This window comes from Pelobates fuscus, chromosome 2 (genome assembly GCF_036172605.1).
Source record: "Pelobates fuscus isolate aPelFus1 chromosome 2, aPelFus1.pri, whole genome shotgun sequence".
In the NCBI taxonomy this organism is placed as follows: Eukaryota; Metazoa; Chordata; class Amphibia; order Anura; family Pelobatidae; genus Pelobates; species Pelobates fuscus.
In genome coordinates this window covers 158805263-158827234 of record NC_086318.1, presented here as the reverse complement: position 1 = coordinate 158827234, position 21972 = coordinate 158805263, and the positions used below count along the sequence as shown (strand labels likewise).

At 41.3% G+C, this 21972-nt stretch overlaps 1 protein-coding gene across 1 annotated transcript in view; it reads left to right on the top strand.

Annotated features, from left to right (window-relative positions):
* The window catches only part of ERICH1 (glutamate rich 1), a 50319-nt gene that overhangs the window by 16002 nt on the left and 12345 nt on the right, over positions 1 to 21972 (top strand). The window contains exons 3-5 of the mRNA XM_063442900.1: positions 5409 to 5540; positions 13151 to 13516; positions 16060 to 16254. Coding sequence (XP_063298970.1) covers positions 5409 to 5540; positions 13151 to 13516; positions 16060 to 16254 — 693 coding nt within the window. The remainder of the gene's footprint in view (positions 1 to 5408; positions 5541 to 13150; positions 13517 to 16059; positions 16255 to 21972) is intronic.

Genomic DNA, 21972 nt, shown 5'->3' with positions numbered 1-21972 from the left:
AATTAGCAGCCAATCACCAACAAGGGGTTCTCTCCACCCTTGAGAAGTGGATAGTAAAGATAAAAGACAGGAGGTGATCAACGCTTAAGATTATATATACATACGATACAGATGATATTCTTAGTATATGAATCTATAAGTACAAAGCAAGAAACAGATTATGGTGCAGTACAGTAGATGTTTGTGAAGGGAGTACAAATGGGCAAAAGTGCACTCACACATTTTAGAGTTGTCTCATCTCTATTATGAAGGCCTGGACGGAATAATCCCCGTCTATGGATATAAGTGGAGGGTCTCTGGAGCTTGTTTTCAGGATGGAGTAGGTATATGTGAAAAAAGACAAATTAGGAAATCCAATGGTATAGTATATACAAACAATTGGTATCGATGGAGGAAAATATCCTACTTGCGTCACACAGAGCAATGTCCTGCTCTGGTTTGAAGAACTTGAGGTGGAACAATCCCCACCTAATAAAAATAAACTTACCATTCGATGTTTTCTTTCTTCTAAAATCTTATTTTTTCAGCCCCAAAAAAGGCCAAATAAAAATCCATAATAACCGACTCAATTAAAAAAATAATCCATCTTCACCCATGGAGGGCTCCGCGCAGACTGCAGACTGAGCTCTGCAGGGCGGGGGAAGGCTTATAAAGGCTTGCCCCGCCCTGCAATTAGGCTCAGAGCACTCTGATTGGTGGGTTTTAGCCATCCAATCAGAGTGCTCTGACAGGTAAATGAAGAGACTGATGGGTAAGTCTCTACATTCACCTGTCACAGCACTCTTGATTGGTTGGCTTGAAATCCACCAATCAGAGTGCTCTGTGTCATTTTACACAGCGTGGAAAAGTTCTTTGGAATTTTCCCATGCTGTGTAATTTGACTCGTAACACTCTGGTGGATTAAGTAACCAATCAGAGTGTTATGAGTCAAATTACAGTGTAACATTCTTCTTTCGCTGGGTAAGTATATTAGTACTTCGGCAATACTGAACTTCGGCACTTTGACACCTCAGAACTTCAGCAATTCGGCACTACTGCACTTCGGTAATTTCGGGACTTCGGAAATTCAGCTATTCGGACATTCGGAAGCACCCGAATGTCCGAAATTCGGCCGAATTTTAATTCGGACCAAAACGAATTGCACATGTCTAATATCATTTATGAAACCCTGATGAGGCAACAAGTTTGCATTCCAGGGGTGCTTCTGAAAAACCACCTTTCTTCCAAGTAGTCCATAAATAAATTGGCATCAAAACTGTCCTTAAACCAAAAATAATTGTAAGGATTACCGGTAAATTAATGCCCTCTAAAATAAATTTAATTTGCTCTTTTATACAATCTGACTTACTTACTAAGTGTTTTATAGCCGCCATACCTATATCATGAGGCATGATGTTATATAGTAAGGTAACATCACATGTGATGAGGAGATCATTTTCTTTCCATGTGCTTCTTTTGTGCTAGTTTGTAAAACATGGATGGTATCCTTAAGACAGGCAGGATTCTTAACTACTATCGGTTAGAGCAAGATGTCAGTGTATGCAGATATCCAGAATTATACATTGTCCATACCAGATATAACAGGTCTACCTGGGGGTTGTTTCTATCCTTATGGACTTTTGGTAGGTGGTAGAACACTGGAGTTCTAGGCTTTAACTTGGCTTCTTCATCTGTTAAAATATTCATTATAAGTCTCTTTTGATATGTTCATCATATTTCTCTTTAATTTGTTCTGTGGGGTTTAAAGATATCTTCTTATAGGTAGTATGGTCCAAGAGTAAGTTTGTTGCCTCTTCCATATATTTCTCTTTAGTTAAAACTACTAGCGCCCCCCCCCCCCCCCCACCCCCTTTTTTTATATGCATGTTTTATTATGAGATCTTAATTTTTTGGGAAATCCATAAGTGCTTTCTTTTCTACTGGGGCTACGTTTTGCTGAAACTTATTTAGTTTCTTAATTTTTCCTACCTCTTTCATAGCCATAGTTTTTAAATGTTTTACTTTCACTTGTAGTCATTTCTTTTTTTGAAGCAAACAGACTTTTAAATATGTTTGGACGAATCCCACTGGTTGATCTATACGTCCTTCTCTTTTATTGTAGGGAAAAAAAACTTTTAGGCATATTTTTTGCAATACTTTGACTTCTTCACTTGGTCTCTGAGTGCAAGGCGCTGAGGCTTCTGCAGATACCATTGCCATACATTGTGAAAAGAGAATGTGAACTTAGTGGATCATACTGCCACCACAAAGATGACTCAGTGGAGCGCTAAAAATAAATTTCTTACTCCTATTGAGATGACATATATATCACTTTAGGGGGTAAGTAGCATAATGAAATCTAATACAAGAAAATACACATCATGGTGCAGTATGCTTGTAAAATCTGGATGGACTGGAAAAAGATGCATATCCAACTCACATGGTAAAGAGCCTGGGGATTGGCTCAAATCACAACAGCTTTGGTAATACCAGACCTTCTCCAGATATGCAGCTCACAAAATATGTGGATAAAAAAGACCGAAATCCTGGTGCAAATACATATGGATAAAGGGGTGATCACATTTAAAAATCCATGAATGTACGTAATGTTAGAAATGGATACACCAAACACAGTTTATCATTACATTTTAAAATTAAACACAATAGCGACCCGAATCAAATGACTTTTATGGGGATTCAGAGAGTTAGTTTTAATTGGAGAGGTGATGACACTATTAAAAAGATGGGTCAAATGGAAATGAAGTGGATTTTTAATTTAAATAGTCTACAACCATACGGCTTAAACAATGATTTTGAGCTTTGCCACTTTTTACGATAGGATTTTATATTAATTTAATTTAATTTAATTTTTTATTAGTTGGCATTGTTTATCCACTGCATACAGGATTTTGTACTCCATTTACTATTAGATGTGTTATGCCAAATTTCTCTTATTATATGATAATTTTATTATGATCCTCTTTTTCTGCCTTCAGTGTATTCCTCTTCCCACTGCAGGCACACATTGAGAGTTAATTGATTTCTGTATATATGCACATTATGATTATTCTGTTTGACTTTATTGTGTATAACTATGTTTTTCTTGTCCTCCATTCTATGCATACCATTATTAATATGGGACTTTTATATATTATCTGACTTTTGAAAAACGGATTTATCTGTGGAGCAATTGTCCACAACCAAGATGGCCCCTCGGATTGCATAGTAACAACTGAGCATGCTTCGAGTGATAATGACAGCTAAATATACCAGAACGGATGTACGTCACGCTATTTCCGGGTTCCAAGTTCCCGGACTCACGGCCGACAGCTCTGAGACAAACCTTTTATATCATACGCATTATGATTGGTCGCCCGGAAATCAACACGTCCAATTGGACGGACGGCGCCAATATTTAAATACCGCCCATCCAGGAAGCAGATTCATCTGACTGAAAAAGCCCCATGGCGAAACGCGTCTCGGACCCTCAAGGAAGATCACTTCAGTGACTTTTATTTGGTATCTGTGTATATATATATATATATATATATATATATATATATATATATACTACAGTTTTTATTTTTGTCTAATTGTTTTTTAATAAATTGTTACTTTTACCATATATATCTGGTAGTGGATCTTCAACTGCTTCCTGCATCTTCATAAAGAAGGGTAGTGCCTCCCTTAAAGACACATAGGCGTATATATACATAGAGCCTAGTATAACTGGCTCTATTCCAGGTGAGCACATTCATGTATTTTTAAATGTGATCACCCCTTTATCCATACGTATTTGCACCAGGATTTCTGTCTTTTTTTTATCCACAAATTTTGTGAGCTGCATATTTGGAAAAGGTCTGGTATTACCAAATATACCCAAGCTGTTGTGATTTGAGCCAATCCCCAGGCTCTTTACCATGTGAGTTGGATATACATCTTTTTCCACTCCATCCATATTTTACAAGCATACTGCACCAGGATGTGTATTTTCTTGTTTTAGATTGTATTATGCTACTTACCCCCTAAAGTGATCAATATATGTCATCTCAATAGGGGTAAGAAATTTATTTTTAGCGCTCCATTGAGTGATCTTTGTGGTGGCAGTATGATCCACTAAGTTCACATTCTCTTTTCACATATTTGTCTGTGTAGGATTGGGATACCTGCACGTGTGTTTGATCTGCTGTTTTATATTTGTACTATCACTAAGCACCTATTTGCACAGAGCAATTTTTTCATTGCCATACATTGGCTGAGAGTTCTGACCATAGGAATGTGAGCAGAATTAACCATAGCCAGCCCAGAACTCTTGTTTTGGACTGATTAATGATGCCACAATGATGCTGCTGGGGTTAAGCTCTGTAGGTTTAGCATTTCATAGTAAAATGCTGCACATACAGACTGCAGGCACATGGCCACTTCAAATCACTGAAGTGGTCATGGTGCTTGGAGTTACCCTATAAAGCACTTTGTTTATACTTATAGCTCCACACTTCCTCTCTTCATTAAGCTAAAAAAAAATTAAACGCTTAGAGTACTCTTTTAATAAAAGTAAGAAAAAACACTCCAAAATCATGTTTTAAAACACTCCAAACATCACAGCAACTACTTCCCAATGTAGGTGCCAGCAGTGACCTGCTGTCCTTCAAAGAAAGCATTTTTTAACAATTTAATACTTAAATTGAGTCACTCAGGCACTGTTCTAAATTCCTCTCCTCTGGCTGGCTTGCAGATGCATTTTCTTGGACTGAGGGCATAATGTTCAAAAATTTTTAAGTATTACTTGCTATGCATTGCCAGTGTGGGCTGAAAGCATCGATTGACTATCAGCCTATCTCTTCTGCTTAAGTAAATGCTTCTACATATGAAAGAAGACAGAGGAAAGGGAGCCAGACAGACCCTTACGTAAGTGTTAAACCATTAGTAAATGATTTAACACTGAAAAGTGCGAAGGTGCCAAAGGATTCTAGGCTCCATAACCACTTAATTAATATGAAGTGGTTTCGGTGCCCAGAATAGCCTTTGTAGTTTATATTTTTTTTAAGTGAAACTCTTTGATTTAACATCTTGCATGTGGCAAATGTTTTATATAAAAATAATTCCAAATAAAAATACTTCCTATAAAATTATAATTGTGAGAGAAATATAACTGTACTTGGTAAGTTGGTGGTATTTCATACTGGCACCTACTACTATTCTACTTGCTCACTAACAGTCCTTTAAATCTCTGAAGCATATTTATCATAGTTGGTTTGATTCCTGATCGTGAAGTACTCCATAGATTTATTTTGGAGAAAGGGGAGGGGGTTGACCTGGAAGATTGACATTTTTCTTTGTTTGAATATACAAATGGTTTACAAAAAAAAACACTAAAAAAATAGTCATTGAAAACCTCTTTTAAAACAATGTACTTTGTTGACTTTTAGATGGTGTGAAGGACATTCAGCAAACCCAGAAGGTCTATACTGTTAGTCTCCCTCCTGAAGACTGTGTACACAGATCACATGAAGTCTGCAAATCTTCAACCTCCGAAGATTCAGAAGACAAAGACGATGAAGGTATTGCATGTTCCTAAACAAACAGAATGAGTAAATTGGGTAATGATGCATTACTCCTCATTTCCCTTCCTAAATTATTTATGACCTCATGTAAAATTCTTCTTTTCTTTTGGGCACACAAACAACCCGTATTGTCTTACACATTACTTACCTACAAATTTAATGGTGGTCTGGGCCTTCCACATCTAGAGCAGTATTACCAGGCAATTATTCTTATCAGAATACATGATTGGACAAACATGAGCAACAACTTACAGTGGTTGACCTAGAAGTGTCTTTTTTCACTGATACTACTTTAACTATCCCGTGACTGACCCTATTCACCAGTACCCACCCTACCATTTCTCCAATGTTAAAGGCATTGGCACTGATCAGGCACCATCTGATGCTCTCACCTCACCTCTCTCCTGTGTACCCATTCATCTATAACTCTGTTTGGTCCGGGTGGAACTGGCCTCTCTTATATACATACACTGACTACATATCTGAAACTGGGATGTGCTTTATCCAACTCCGAAGTTAAACTGCTTAATATGCTAATAAACCAACAAACACCTACTGTGCTGGAATCATTTCAGTACATCAAGTTGGTCCACTTCATTTGTTCCATCCCGGACTTCCACAAAGGTGACTGCCCCTCTAAATTTGAGCAATATTGTAGTTCCCATAACATTACCAAAAACATCTATCCATTCTATAAACTAGTAAAATTATCAAAGGCAGGCCCCCTCCCAACATACACATCACTATTGACCCAAGAACTTAAATTATCATTAACACCCTCAGATTGGAAGAAAACATTTCTGTTCATCCACAAATTACATAAAGGAGTACCTCCTGCCACACCCTCATTCATCTTTTGCTACTTTTGTTCATGTATGTTCATCATTTCAAAAAATGACAATATATTGGGTGCCGACATCTCAGACGTGACTTAGTTTATTCTTTTTGGATCACTTCCCATCTGCCCATTAACTGCCTGTAACACAAGAAATTTATTTTGGGTGATTAGTGGACTTGTGCACAAATGAGAATTAAATTTGCTTTGCTCTATGTACGAAAAGATGGACGCAGATTAACCCCTTAAGGACCAAACTTCTGGAATAAAAGGAAATCATGACATGTCACACATGTCATGTGTCCTTAAGGGGTTAAAAATAATTTGATTTATTTGCACCAACTGAAATACATTTGTGCCCAAGACTAGGGATTAGTTTAAAATAATTTTATACTATATAGCCCTATTTATAATTGTTTTATGCTCCTTGCTTATTTATTTTTGACAGGCATTATTTACTGTTTATAAACCTAGAATGTGACGGCAGATAACCTCCATTCGGCCCATCTAGTCTGCCCAATTTTCTAAATACATTCATTAGTCCCTGGCCTTATCTTATAGTTAGGATAGCCTTATGCCTATCCCACGCATGCTTAAACTCCTTTACTGTGTTAACCTCTACCACTTCAGCTGGAAGGCTATTCCATGCATCCACTACCCTCTTAGTAAAGTAATACTTCCTGATATTATTTTTAAGCTTTTGCCCCTCTAATTTAAGACTATGTCCTCTTGTTGTGGTAGTTTTTCTTCTTTTAAATATACTCTCCTCCTTTACTGTGCTGATTCCCTTTATGTATTTAAATGTTTCTATCATATCCCCCCTTTCCTCCAAGTTATACATGTTAAGATCCTTTAACCTTTCCTGGTAAGTTTTATCCTGCAATCCATGAACCAGTTTAGTAGCCCTTCTCTGAACTCTCTATAAAGTATCAATATCCTTCTGAAGATACGGTCTTCAGTACTGTGTACAATACTCCAAGTGAGGTCTCACCAGTGCTCTGTACAATGGCATGAGCCCTTCCCTCTTTCTACTGCTAATACCTCTCCCTATACAACCAAGCATTCTGCTAGCATTTCCTGCTGCTCTATTACATTGTCTGCCTACTTTTAAGTCATCAAGTCATTTGGTTTCCTACAGCTCTAGTTAAGCTATGTGGATATTTCCGCCATAGAAATTACATTTTTTGGGACAGGGGAGGGGGAGGAAAAACCACGATGGGACAGTAGAGGGGGGGAAAGAACACTATGGGACAGTGGAGGGGGGGGGGTAAGAACACTATGGGACAGTGGAGGGGGGGGGAAGAACACTATGGGACAGTGGGGGGGGGGGGGAAGAACACTGTGGGACAGTGGGGGGGGGGGGAAGAACACTGTGGGACAGTGGGGGGGGGGAAGAACACTGTGGGACAGTGGAGGGGGGGGGGAAAGAACACTATGGGACAGTGGAGGGGGGGGAAGAACACTATGGGACAGTGGAGGGGGGGGGAAGAACACTATGGGACAGTGGAGGGGGGGAAAGAACACTATGGGACAGTGGAGGGGGAGAACACTATGGGACAGGAGGGGGTGGGAGAACACTATGGGACAGGAGGGGGGGGACACTAAAAAAAAGAGGGAGGGGAGAGGAACATTAAGCGAGGGGGGGCACTAAAAGAGAAGGGAAGTTTATCAAATAGATTAAATTCATTAAAAAGTCTAATAGGAAAAAAAACTTTTTTTAAATCATTTGGATGTTTCAGATTTTACTTTCCTAAAAAAACTGATTTAGTAGTAACTACTAAACACAGTAATGCTCGTTCTAAAAACAGAACATTGGTGGACAAATGGACAAATTCTCCGAAGAATTAAAATGTTATCACATTCTCTGGGCAGAGTCATAGTAGTATAAAGAAAATAATACTCAAAAGAGGTCTTCAGCTGTGTTCTGGAACACAAGGCACAAGGCTTGATAGTTCCCATTCATGATTAGTTCTATAAAAGCATGGCTGGCTAAATTCATTGCTGCTTTTTTGGTTTTCTTAATTTCATATTATTTTACTGGCTTGATCAAATTATATTACATGTATATTAATAACTGATATTACCCAAGTGTTGTCATCTAAGCTGGGGAGCAAACCACTGCAGAACTGTTTTCAATGTGAGTTTTAAAGCAATGAGGAGGGTTTTTCTGATGTTCTCCATGAAAGCAGATGTGTGCCATCGAGCTTAGCCAGTAGAATAAAAATAAATTCAGTTTAATTTATTTTTGCTTGCTGTAATTATTTGTATGTGGGGTGAAGCACTTAAGGAGAGAGAATTTAAAAAAACGTAAGTAATGTTAAATTGCTGAAGCATGGCTCGGATTCCAATACCTCAGTGACATTTGCATGCGTTTTCAGATATTTACGGATGAGTTGCAGGGCAAATTAGTCCATTTTAAATGCGACATAACTTGAAAATTTATTTATTTTTTTCTTTTTTTATTTTTTTGCCTTACTGTACTAGTTTCATATTTTTATGTGTGAATAATTGGAAATGTGTATGTACTGGTTGTTTGAACTTAAAAGAACACTCCAAGCACTGTAACCACTGCAGTGCATTGCCAGGCATCCTGACATGGTAAGTAGTCAAATCGCTGGGTGCTGGTCACCTTCACCAGGAGACCCGAAATCTCCTCTGTTGGGGTTAGCTCATCGGCTGAGAGAAATCGGCCCTGTACTGCTGGGCTTGGCTTAGGTGAGGGAATACTAGAGCTGGGCTGACTACTTACTTCATGTGGGCTCCATGGTGCTTCTGGCACCAGAATTGGGGAAATTGAATTAAATATGATAAATCTCTTTTCCAAATTCTATAGTTTACTGTGAAATAAATAATATTTATATGATAGTAAATCACACTTTTTTTGCATCAAATCATTTTAATTAAATACACTCCAGACACCAAAACAAAGCACACTCTCGAACGGTTTAACCCCAAAGTTGTCTCCAGCGGCAATCTCCGCTCTTCCCCTGGTTGCATCCGACTTCTGAAATTAAACTTACAGGAAGCATGGAGTGGCACTGGTGATTGGCTGAGAGCAGTCAATCAGTGACTTCACATTCACAAAACTGGCTTGAAAAAGGTATGTTTTTTTCCAAGCCAGTTTTGTGAATGAGGAGTCACTGATTGGCTGAGAGCATTAGCTGACTGTTCTCAGCCAATCATTGGCGCCCCTGCCAGGTGGCACTCTGCACTTCCTGAAACTGAAATTTCAAAAGCCAGATGCCCCCAGAGGGAGCTGAGACCGGCGCTGGAGGCAACTCCGGGGTTAAACCGTGTGGCAGAACCAGCCACCTATTCGTATTAAAGACTGAGTTGGTTCGACAATTTGGAGTTCCCGAAGACTAAAGCTATATTGTTCGTCTGTCGAACAATCTACCGAACAGTGCAACCACCCAGGGGAGTCGTGTACCTCAAGGTTCTAAGTGGTCGGATGGGTGGCCGTCATTAGTATGACCAAACACGTGGCGGCGGCCATCTTTGTTCACGAACACAGACAGCAGTGCTTGGTCGTCGAGTGCATGGAACTATAATTGGACACTCGACGGCACGAACACCGCTGAACTACCATCCCTTCGTGTGTTCATTTCAATTCACCTATAAAGAGCGGCATTCGTATGGAATAAACTACCAAACACAGAGCACACGACCCCCTGTTACAAGAACAGTTCCCTTCATTATTTTAATGGTATATACTCCCAAAAGAAGACCGGTCAAAGCCTCAAACCATCTGGAACTATTTGGGGGTTTCACCTCGTGGTTGACCGGTTTAAACTTCACTCGAATGGCGTTCCTGATATACCGAATGGATCTGAGTGATATTTCGACAGAGTGGGTGCTTAGATCCCTGCTATTTGGTGAAGTAGAGTTCTTTCGTGGAGTTCTGATCAATATTAATATGTGTTGTGACGGTTTAAAATATTGTATATTTTCTGTACCTGGGAGATAATGTAATTAAAGCGTTGTTCTTACTCAATTATTTCCCAGGTACAAATGAGGAGTCTGGGAAATGTTGCATTGTCCCTTGTCTCCAACAAGGTCTACCAGTGGAAAATCCCTGGAATGTAAATTAAGAAACCCCTTGCATGGGGAGTTGCATAAAAGCCAGCTGTGGCAGGATAAAAATCAGTTGACTTTCAGAGCTGTGTATCGTCCGGTTATTGGGAAATTGGGATTGTGTTGCTGTACTGCGCTTCTCTTTGATGTTCTACCGTCTACTAGCTGACATATTGATTTTAATATTGCAGCTCCGCTACAAACCGTTCGAAAACAGTTTAACCGCTGTAGGTAAGATTTCTCAAGCCAGCATCATAAAGCATCATAACTCCATTTCGATTAATAACATTTCTCTCACAATATAGATGTAGGGCCAATACAACAAAATTATTTCTTATTTCCCTAACTGAATTCAGAAAGCCAGTGAAATGCACAAAAAAAATAAATTTAATGTAAACTTTTATTCCTGATAAACGAATAGTCCCTATGTGGAAATTAGTAGACACTGCATAACTAAGAGACAAAGAGAAGAACAGCAATAAATCCAATGGTTACTTTAAATGTTGTTTATTTTAACCGCAGTTTAAAAAAAAAAATGTAGTCCGTACCAAAATGTAACTTACAAAATTCATAACAGTTGAAAGAGGAGTAAATAATAATAATGCATTAATTTTGTCACGTTAACGTTAGAGGAAAACTCTATATTACCAAAAGGTATTATAAATTAGCAGGTTGTCACAGGAGGCTGCAGCAATTTAGTTAAGGGAATAAAGATGTATTTCTCACTGGTCTCGTAGCCTGATACCCTGGCAAATTACTGAGTAGACTGCAGTATCTGGGGTTGACAAGGCGGTCAGCGGTGTTTATGGTGTTTCTTGAGTTGGCTACCACAGGCCTCAGCGTGACAGTGCTTATTTCATTCCTAACACAGGCTGGTTGTCATTGGTAGCAATGGAGTCATAGAAAACCCAGTCTGTGTTTCTTAAGAATGCATCATGCTCCGTCATACTGTGATGTCTATACTGATGGAGTTTGCAGAGATATTTCTTTATATAAAGTTTATAGAGATGTCATTGCCTTCAGTGGAAGTGTTGATGATTGTGTTGTCAGGTAACTATGGGTCAGGTTAATTTTAAAGAAGCTGACCATTTATTTTTTTTGGGTGGGAGGATTTTTTTCTCTCTCTCTATATCTTGGTCATCTCTCTGCCATCGATATATTTGCGGATCATTGTAATCACAGCATGTCATCTTATAATCTCAATTACTGCATTTTGCAGAAACTAGACTTGTTTGTCACCAAACTTTTACATATGTTGTAGAATATTCATGTCTTATGCTAGAAAGAAAGCACTCCACTTTTCTGGCAGTCCAGCTAATCTCTTCTTGCAAATATTACATTTTTAGAAGGATAACACCAAAGGGAATCTTTGATTAGCATACGTTCATATTGCAGCATGTAACCTTCATGTTTAGAAATGGGTACAGGCACAGCTTTGTTCTTGGACCTCTGAATAAGCACTTACATTTGTAGTATTTTGCCAGAATTGTACTTTCACAGTTAATTGGAATTTATATTCATGTTTACCAAGATTGCGGGTATAAGAGTGGAAAATGCTTTTTGTGTCCCACTCAGAGGAGATAAAGGTTCCAGAGAAAGCATGAGCATTATCAACCGTAAAGGTGGCTTCAGGATGTTCTAATTCTGTTACAGTAAGAGGTTATTGTTTAGAGAGATATAGAAAGGATGTTGCAGAAGGAAGTAATTATTTTTATTGGGTTATTTGATTGCCTTTAAAGGGACACTCCAGTGCCAGGAAAACAAACCGTTTTCCTGGCACTGCAGGTCACCTCTCCCTCCCACCCCCCCATCCCAGGTTGCTGAAGGGGTTTAAACCCCTTCAGTGACTTACCGCAGTCCAGCGCCAATGTCCCTTGGCGTTGGTCCAGGGTCCACCCACGCTCCTCCCCCGCCAACGTCATCCGGCGGGGGAGACCGATTGAGATGGAACAGAATGTTGTTAGGGTGGATGGGAAGGAACTAGCATTACAAGAGCCTTCAGGTAATGAAGTAGTGACTAATTAAGTGTGTGTAATGAAATGACGATCGGGGCTTAAGTTGGCAGAATGTGCAGTAGATAGTGATTTGAAGAGCAAGCGCACAAAGAGAAGAGGAAAGGGTTGCATTTATAGAACCCGAAGTGCAGAAAAAAAAAAAAAGAGTATAAAGTAATCAGCAGATGATCTAATGGAATAGCTGTAGCAAATAACCATACATCAAGATGAGTTCAAGGGTATCATCTGTATGTGTATCAGAGGCATAATTGATCCACAGATAAGCCAAATGAAGAAATATGTGTGAGTACATTTGGGAGCTCCACAGAGTTACGTAGTTACATGGGCTGAAAAGAGACATGTGTCCATCAAGTTCAGCCTTCGTCACATCTGTTTATTGCTGTTGATCCAAAAGAAGGCAAATAAAAAATCAAGTTTGAGGCACTTCCGATTTTGCAACAGCTATGAAAATCTTGACCCAAAAATGGCAGTCAGATTTATGCTTGGATTAAGAAGCTATTACCCTACAGTTGAAATTTTTTTTTTCCATTGAATATTATGTTTTTGCAAGTGTACATCTAATGACTGTTTAAAAATCTGTACATACACTGATAAGATCTCCTTTGTCAGTTTGTTTTACATGTTGAATTTTGCAATAAACCTATTGGTAACCATGCATAAAGTGTAATTTATTTGATTTTTAGGCAATATAACACAGCCACGCCGAAGAAGAAAAAGGAAGAAAGCTTGTATCAATCCTGAGGTAGACCCTGAAAATGACAACAGTATGTCACAAATAATGCCACATCCACAAACCTCAGACTATGTTCCTATAAATAAAAACAGGAGGAGGAAACTTCAAAGGAAACGCCAGAAGGAAAGGTTAAAGTCTGCTGGATTGTGGCCGAAAGCGAGAGGAGCTGATTCCATCCACCATGCAGATGGTTGTGAGATGGAAGAAGAGTCTATAAAAAATGTCAGTGAAAAATATACTGAAGAAGATCTAAGGAAGAAATCAGAAGATCTTATGGACTTTCTTGGTGCAACTCAAGATCTCTATTTCACAGATAGTATGTCTTACTTTTTCACTCTTTAACTGATTTAGAGTACACTGATCCGCCACAACATTAAAATCACGTGTCTACCATGTAGGTCACCCTCCTCCTTCCAAAACAACTCTGATGCTTTGAGTCATGGACTCATAAGACCTCTGAACATGTCTTGTGGTATCTGGCACCTAGACATTAGTAACATATCCTTTTAGACCTGCATGTTGCGAGGTGGGGCCTCCATGGATCAGAGTTGTTACTTTGGCACATCCCACATATGCTCAATCGGATTGAGATCTGGGTAAGTTGGAGACAATAAGAATTGTGGCAGGGTGAATAATCATGCTGAAAGAGACCACAGCCAGGGTGAATAATCCTGCTGAAAGAGAACGCTGTTGCCGTGAAGAGGTGTATGTGGTCTGCAGCTATCTCTAGGTAGGTTGTACATGTCAAAGGAACATCCACATGAATACCAGGACCCAAGGTTTCACAGCATAACATTGCCTCTGCCAGTTGGCCTTCTTCCCATAGTGCATCTTGCTGCCATCTCCTCCCTAGGTAAACTACGCACACATGCATTCCTCTCTGTCTATTGGTATGTATTTATCATTTGTTATATAATTTCTTGCCAACGTAGAACTTTCCGGTTGTCAGCTTGGTGTTTTTTATTTGCATCACGTTAACATATCATAATTCACTTCACAATATAAATATATGAACATCTTCTCTGTGGAAAATAAATAGGATGTATAGTTACAAAGAGACTTGCATCCATCAAGTTCAGCCTTCCTCACATCTGTTTTTTTGCTGTTGATCCAAAAGAAGGCCAAAAAACCCAGTTTGAAGCACTTCCAATTTTGCAACAAGCTAGGAAAAAAATTCCTTCTTGACCCCAGAATGGCAGTCAGATGTATCCTTGTATCAAGCAGTTATTGCCCTACATGGAACAATTATATCCTTGAATATTCTGTTTTTGCAAGTATGCATCTAGTAGCTGTTTGAACATCTGTATGGACTCTGATAAAACCACTTCTTCAGGCAGAGAATTCCACATCCTTATTGTTCTTACAGTAAAAAAACCTTTCCTTTGCCTTAGACGAAATCTTCTTTATTCCAGTCTAAACGCATGCCCTCGTGTCCTATGTAAAGTCCGGTTTGTGACTAGATTTCCACACAATGGTTTGTATTGGCCCTGAATATATTTGTATAATGTTATTATATCCCCTCTCAGGCAACATTTTTCTAAACTAAATAGGTTTAAATTTGTTAACCTTATAATATATCTTTTTGTTGGTACTTTATACCTGATCTAAAAGAAAATGTGAAAACCTTCTTCCATGGCTCCATGGTCCAGTTCTGGCACTCATGTACTCATTGAAGGCGTTTTCGGTTGTTGACAGGGGTCATCATGGGCACTCTGACCGTTCTGTGTCTGCAGCCTCATGCAGAGCAAACTGCGATGCAGTGGGTGTTCTGACACCTTTTTATCATGACTAACATAACATTTTTTGAACTCCGTACTTCTCTTGTGTGATCGAACCAGACTGGCTATCCTTCGCTCCCAACGTGCATCAATGAGCCTTGGCATGAGGCTGATGCCCATACACCAGTAGTTCTTCCTTGCTCCACTTTTGGTAGTAACTAACCAGTGCATACCAGAAACACCCCACAAGACTTGCTGTTTTGGAGATGCTCTGACAGTCATCTAGTGATCACTATTTGGCCCTTGTCAAAGTCATTATTTTCGCTTGCCCATTTTTTATGCTTACAACATCTAGAACTCAAGCACTGACTGTTCACTTGCTGTCTAATGTATCCTACCCCTTGACATTGCAATAATATAATCATTGTTATTCACTTCACCTGTCCGTGGATTTTTTTGTTGTGACTGATCAGTGTATATTCTTAAAATTCCCCACACCTCTCATTCTAAAGGTTCCAACTGTTGGTAGAATATTTAAATCTTAACATATTGCTTTTTAATATATCTGCATTAAGTAGACGTCACACCAGGTAAGATCCTCTAATGCAGGTATATGGAATTTTACATGTGTAAGATCAAAAGGATTGTTACATACAATTATATATCTGTTTGTCCATGGTACAATAATTTAAGCACCTGTAATATTTAGGTTCATGGTCTGTTGCTCATGAGTCATCAAGATTACTTTTTAAATAAAATTTAACATGAAATTTAATAAGGCTATATACATTTCCAATATAGTATTTTTCACTATGAACCCAAGCAGTTACTCACATCCAGGACTGGTGTGCATTGAGAAGGTGGGGATAGGTAGGAGGAAAACAATTACAAAATACAAATGGAACGCAAATAGCAGACACTTTGGAGTTCTTAAGCACTGACCATCTGAATACACTTTAAAGCAGTGAGTTAGTTTGATATCTGGTAATGCCATATCAAAGTGTTTACTTGTCTCATACTCCATATCATAACTAAGGAGTGTATTTAGTTACAATGTTTTTGTTTGTTGTGGCATACTTGTTTGCATTGTCAAGAATGTTAATTAAAAAAAGTAATATGTCCTAATCTATATTTCGTTAAGGGAAATCCAGATGTGCAAATGATGCAATATCTGCAGATGCTCTTTTTGAAATCCAGAATCACATCAAGAGCGGTGCAATGCCTTCATCAGATGTCACTGCCTTGCATCATCTAAAGACTCTAGTAGTTCTACAGGATATTGAAAGATTAAACGATTATTTGGATAGCTTCAAAGCGCATTCCTCTCTGTCTATTGGTATGTATTTTTCATTTGTTATATCATTGTTTTGCCAACGTAGAACTTTCTGTTTCTCCGCTTGGTGGTTATTATTTGCATCACGTTAACATATGATAATTCACTTCACAATATAAATATATGAAAATCTTCTCTGTGGAAAATAAATAGGATGTATAATATATCTTTGTGTTGGTACGCCATGCACATATTTGTTTACATTAAAGTCCAATAGGAGGGACAAAATGTATTAACCTGTTCAGTTTATGGGCTATATATATAGCTCCAAGTCCAAATATTTTATATATTTACATAACAACATGGTAGAACATTCCACAATATGGTAGACCATCCCTCAAATTTATGTTTTCCTGTGGTCACTTCCAAATGGGAAGTGACCAAAGGAAAGAATGCATTTGAGGAGAGTCTTTGGAAGCTGTTTAAGCAATAAATATGATTTATATCCCAATTGGCGTAGAACCCAATAATACTTAGGTATTGTGACGTAGTGATGGGCTTAAAACTGAATCCCAATATGTGCCAACATAGGTGATTTTATATAGCATTGTAAGATTAAAAACTGGATTTTGCTGCTTTGTGCACTGTTGCCTTAGTCAATAAATTGTATATATTTTATTCTTCACAGCAGCACAAATACTAAGAAATGTGTATTCAGTGTGTGCCCTTTAATTCCCTTTCAGTCTGTGTCTGATGTTTACGGGCGCATAATAATACTTCAGAAAGGCTCATATAACCATTGCTCAGTTTTTAAGGTGCTGCTCCACTGCCCTGCTGAACTCTTTCAGCAATTAAAGAAACACTCCGTAGCAAAATAATTTAAATCATTAAGTAACGATATTCCTTTAAATATGCTCAGGAGAATGCTCTACACATTCTCATTCAACACTGATAACTATATCGTGAATGTGATCAGCTTATTGAGCCATTCCACTCATGTGGGCTGGTCTATATGTATTTAAGCCCCTGCTGGAATAAGAAAAAATAAATAGTGTAGTCCAAACAAGAGGCTCCGAGTTGGTAGAAGCTCTGCCTGGTATGGGAGTGGTATGTCTCCTTTTACCACCTGCATGTTTACGTCAGCAGCTTTAGGATTGCTAACCATGAACAGTGGTGGCTGGTAATGTTTTAAGATCAAGGGGCACCAGACTTCTCAGCCTAAATTTAACTCAATCCTTTGAAGGGACACTATAGGCACTCACACCACTTCAGCTCATTGAAGTGGTCTGGGTGCAGTGTCACAGGTCCCTTAACCCTGCAAAGAAACTGCAATAATTACAATTCCACCTCTAGTGGCTGTCTACCTTTCCGGGCTGTTAGGCGACTTTTGGTCGCCTAACTGATAATGGACTTCCTCATGTGGATGAGGACTTCCAGCATCACCCGAAACCCTATAGGAATGCAAGCGCAGCCATTGCCGTGCATGTGCGTTAGGTCTCCCCCGCTGGCTGTCCTCAGAGGAGAGGGGCGCAAGGGAGAGAAAAGCTATAGTGCCAAGAAAACAAGTTTGTTTTGCTCTTACTATAGTTTCCCTTTAATCTGGCATCTTGATTCTTCACTTCATATATACAAACTCTAATGCTAGTCCCCATTCAATACAGAATTACCCATACAATACTCAGAGCTAGTTATAATATAGAGATAGCCATGTGTAACAGAACTTCAGCATTCCCTAAGCCCTGTGGAATAAGCCAGTGAATTGCATGATAAAGCATCTGTTCGGTAGTTTGATTCGTTCTTTATCAGTATATTTCTACCGAACACTGGACTGCCTTGATGTATAATAAAAGCATATTTTACCTCCCAGCTTGTTCCCAGCCGTTCGTATCATTCAGCACGAACCCCGTGTGTAAAATATAGGTGGCCGCCATTTCGGGACTTACACGCGTTCGCGCCATCTTGCGCACGAACAGCGGTGTTTGCCTGTAAACACATGGAACTAAAAACGGATACACGAACAGTCGAACACCGCTGAGACCTCCATGCGCCCAGAACTTCGTGCTGGAACTACCGAACAACGGGCCGTTCGGTAGTTACACTTAATCTTCTATGGGGAGTTCAGCGAACACTGAGATCGTTGTGGATGACAAGGATTTCGTAGAGTTTTAACAGGCGAACGGAGACCGACCGCAGGGCCAAAACTTGTGGAACTCTTTTCGGCTAGAAAATCTGTGCGGTCGGTCAAAACTTCAAACATCCATAACTCCCGAACCCCTCAACCGAATGAGCTGAAATTTGGACATATTGTTCCCCTAACCAAGACCTATCAAGCGGTGCTGGACTTAAAGGTGTATCCCCTGTTTTGGGGGTACATCCAGAACTTGGGCAAAATACTGTATGTTATAATTATGTTATGTGTTTATCTGAGGGGAGGAGACGTGGGGGTGTTACCATGCATATGATTGGTTATTTTCAACCTCCCCCTGGGTGTGTTCTGTGTGTACTCTTTTGTAATAAAAAGCAGGCTGGGTGTTCCAGTCCTCAGTTCTTCTTGACCCTTCAAAACGTAGCCTCGTCTCGTTCTTGGAAGGGGATTATTTGGGAATATTACTCTGCTCTGTTTCAGCTGAACCTGACTCTCACTCTGGATATCGTGGATGGGATTACACCAGTTCTACTTCTCCACAGCAGCTTGCAGGGAAAAGGACGTCTCCAACGGCAGATACCCTCTCTCTACCTGGGTAGCCGTTACATTGGTGGCAGCGGTGGGATGGTCCTTTTATCCAAAGACCAAGTGCTGAATGGAGTCGCAGTATGCCAAGCTGAAAAGACCCACACTAAAGGATTTATTGGAGAGTCGTGGTAGGAGTGCCAGCAACAGACCACGGAGGGAGCTGATAGCTGACCTGCTGGAGCTGGACGAGATGGATAGGTCCATGGAGGTAACTGAACCCATAGCACCCATCAGCGAGGACGATGTGATTACTGCAATTGTACAGCGGAGATTATCTTTGTATCCAGACACGTCCGCGGAACTAATAACTCAACTGTTCCGGGAAGCAAGGGAAGAGATACAAACCAAGAGGGAACAAGAAATGGAACTGGTAAGAGCGAGACAGCACATTACACATACAGTTCCTAACCCTCTACCCAATGCTACGGTAAAGAAAATTCCCTTTACTGCGTTCAAAACCTTTGTGGAAAGTGAAGAGGAAATTGATGGATATTTGGCTGACTTTGAAAGGCAGTGCTCACTACATCAAGTACCGCCAGAGCAATGGGTCACTATCCTGGCGGGGAAACTATCAGGAAAAGCCAATGAGGCTTTCCGAGCACTCACTACAGAAGAGATCGCGCAGTATCAAAAGGTAAAAGAGGCACTGCTCACCAGGTACGCTGTAACCCCAGAAGCATACCGTCGCCGTTTCCGGGAGTCCAAAAAGAAAGATGTGGACTCCCACATGGAATGGGCCAACCGGCTACAAAGAGTGGCATCACATTGGGTCCAAGGGTGCAAGGCCAACACCGGGGAGGAAGTATTACAGTTGTTCCTAATGGAACATTTCTTCCAAGATTTGGCTGCGGACATACAAGACTGGGTACGAGACCGTCGCCCCGCTAACCTAAATGAGGCGGCTCGGCTAGCCGATGAATATGCCGAGACAAGGAAAGTAAGCCAGGGTACTACACGACAAGCTCATAAGGCAGAGCCGCGCACCCCAGCCGTCGTCTCACGCCCAGAATTTCGGGCCCCGGTCCCACCAGGACCACCACGTCCTCAGGGACCTACCAACTACCCCCAAGATTTGTCAAGGGTGACGTGCCATCACTGCAGCAACACTGGACATATTGCCCTATATTGTCCCCTAAGGTCTAACAACAACAACTGGAGACGCACAACTCCCAACACAGAGGCCCCTGCATCACGTCCCTCTGCGGCTCACTGCCTAGAAACCGAGATGGGCCCTGAGGAATGTCTGGGGATTTTGTACGAAGCAGATCCAATACAAGCTGCTTCTCCAGATAACCGGCAACATCACCGTCAGGAGGTTCGGGTGAATGGACAAATAGCACAAGGCCTAAGAGATACCGGAGCCGGAGAATGTGTCTACTCGCACCGTTGCTGTTCGGGTTGCAGGGGGCGCTGTATTTCGCTTGCCCACCGCCCGAGTACACTTAGACTGGGGAGTCGGATCGGGAAAGACCACAGTTGGCATTATGGACAACCTGCCTGCCGAGGTCGTGTTGGGCAACGACATTGGCCCTTTGACTTCAGCGTATTTGCCTACACCTGCTGCCGCTTGTCCCGTAACCACCCGCTCACAGACTCGTGTCACGGATGATCCTAACACAGGCCGGGAGACCCAGGTAAGCCAAGCACCCACATGTAACCCTACTACGATAGGAAGACCCATAGCTTGGGACACCCCAGAGGAGTTTGGGAGGGAAACTAGAGAGGACCCGAACCGACAAAGGTATCGGGAATTAGCTTGACAGTAGGGGGGACGGACGGGAACGCTTTCTATGGGATGGGGACAGGTTATACAGACTGACGGAAGGCAGAAAGAGAGGTTGTGTCCCTTCGCAGAAGCGCCAACTAGTGATACCCAGAAAGTACCGGTTAGAGCTTCTTCGAATTGGCCACGACATTCCGTTGGCAGGGCATCTAGGGGGTAACCGCACCACCTTCAGGATCACCCAGACCTTCTTTTGGCCGGGGGTCTCGAAGGATGTGCGACGTTACTGCAGTACTTGTGACGTATGCCAACGGGTAGGGAAGAGAGGGGATCACCCTAAAGCTCGACTGTTACCTATGCCTGTGATCGAGGAACCATTTAGCAGGGTGGCAGTCGACCTAGTGGGACCCCTACCTAACCCAAGTCCCTCTGGTAAGAAATATATTCTTACCGTAGTGGACTATGCTACTCGCTACCCGGAAGCCGTTGCTCTGACGAATATCCAGGCTGACACTGTCGCCAGTGCTTTAGTCGGGATATTCACCCGAGTGGGATTTCCTCAGGAAATCTTGTCTGACAGAGGGACCCAGTTTACCGCAGACCTAACCCAGCAGCTATGGAAGGTCTGTGGTATTAAGCCCCTGCTTAGTTCACCGTACCACCCTCAGACTAACAGTCTCTGTGAACGCTTGAATGGTACCCTAAAGCAATTGCTGCGGACCTTTACGGCGGAATACAGAGACTGGGAGCGATTCTTGCCGCACCTCCTGTTTGCTTATCGGGAGGTACCGCAGGAATCCACAGCTATCCCGCCCGACTGTGTCGCACCAGACCCCCACAAGTTCGTGGAGCGGGCCCCGCCTCCCCCCCTTGGGCCGGTGGGGGTTATCCTGGTCCGTGCCCCGAGACCCTGGCGACAGCAGTGAACCTGCGGAAAAGAACTGCCACCACATTATGGATAAGGCCCGGAGGCGCGTGTAAAATGGCGGCAAACTCAATGCTGAATACTCATACCCAGAGGCATATGGACTCTCCCTCTTGACTGGCCACACTCCCCACATAGCTCTGGTGGAGACCGACACCGCGGTCGGAGAGGCTGGATCAGATGGTGCTCTGATCTGTGCCCACTCGATATCCGCCAGAACGTAACCGCTAAAAGTCCGGGCCCACAGGCGGCGAGTGTAACGGAGATAGCGACAAACCTGCGAACGAGGCTCAGAGGTAGCCCATACCGCTCCCCACCAAAGAACTTGCCTTCGGGCCGGCCCGACAAGAGGCGATACTCCACGGAGGGACTCCAGCCTGATCCGCCTTCACAACAAGG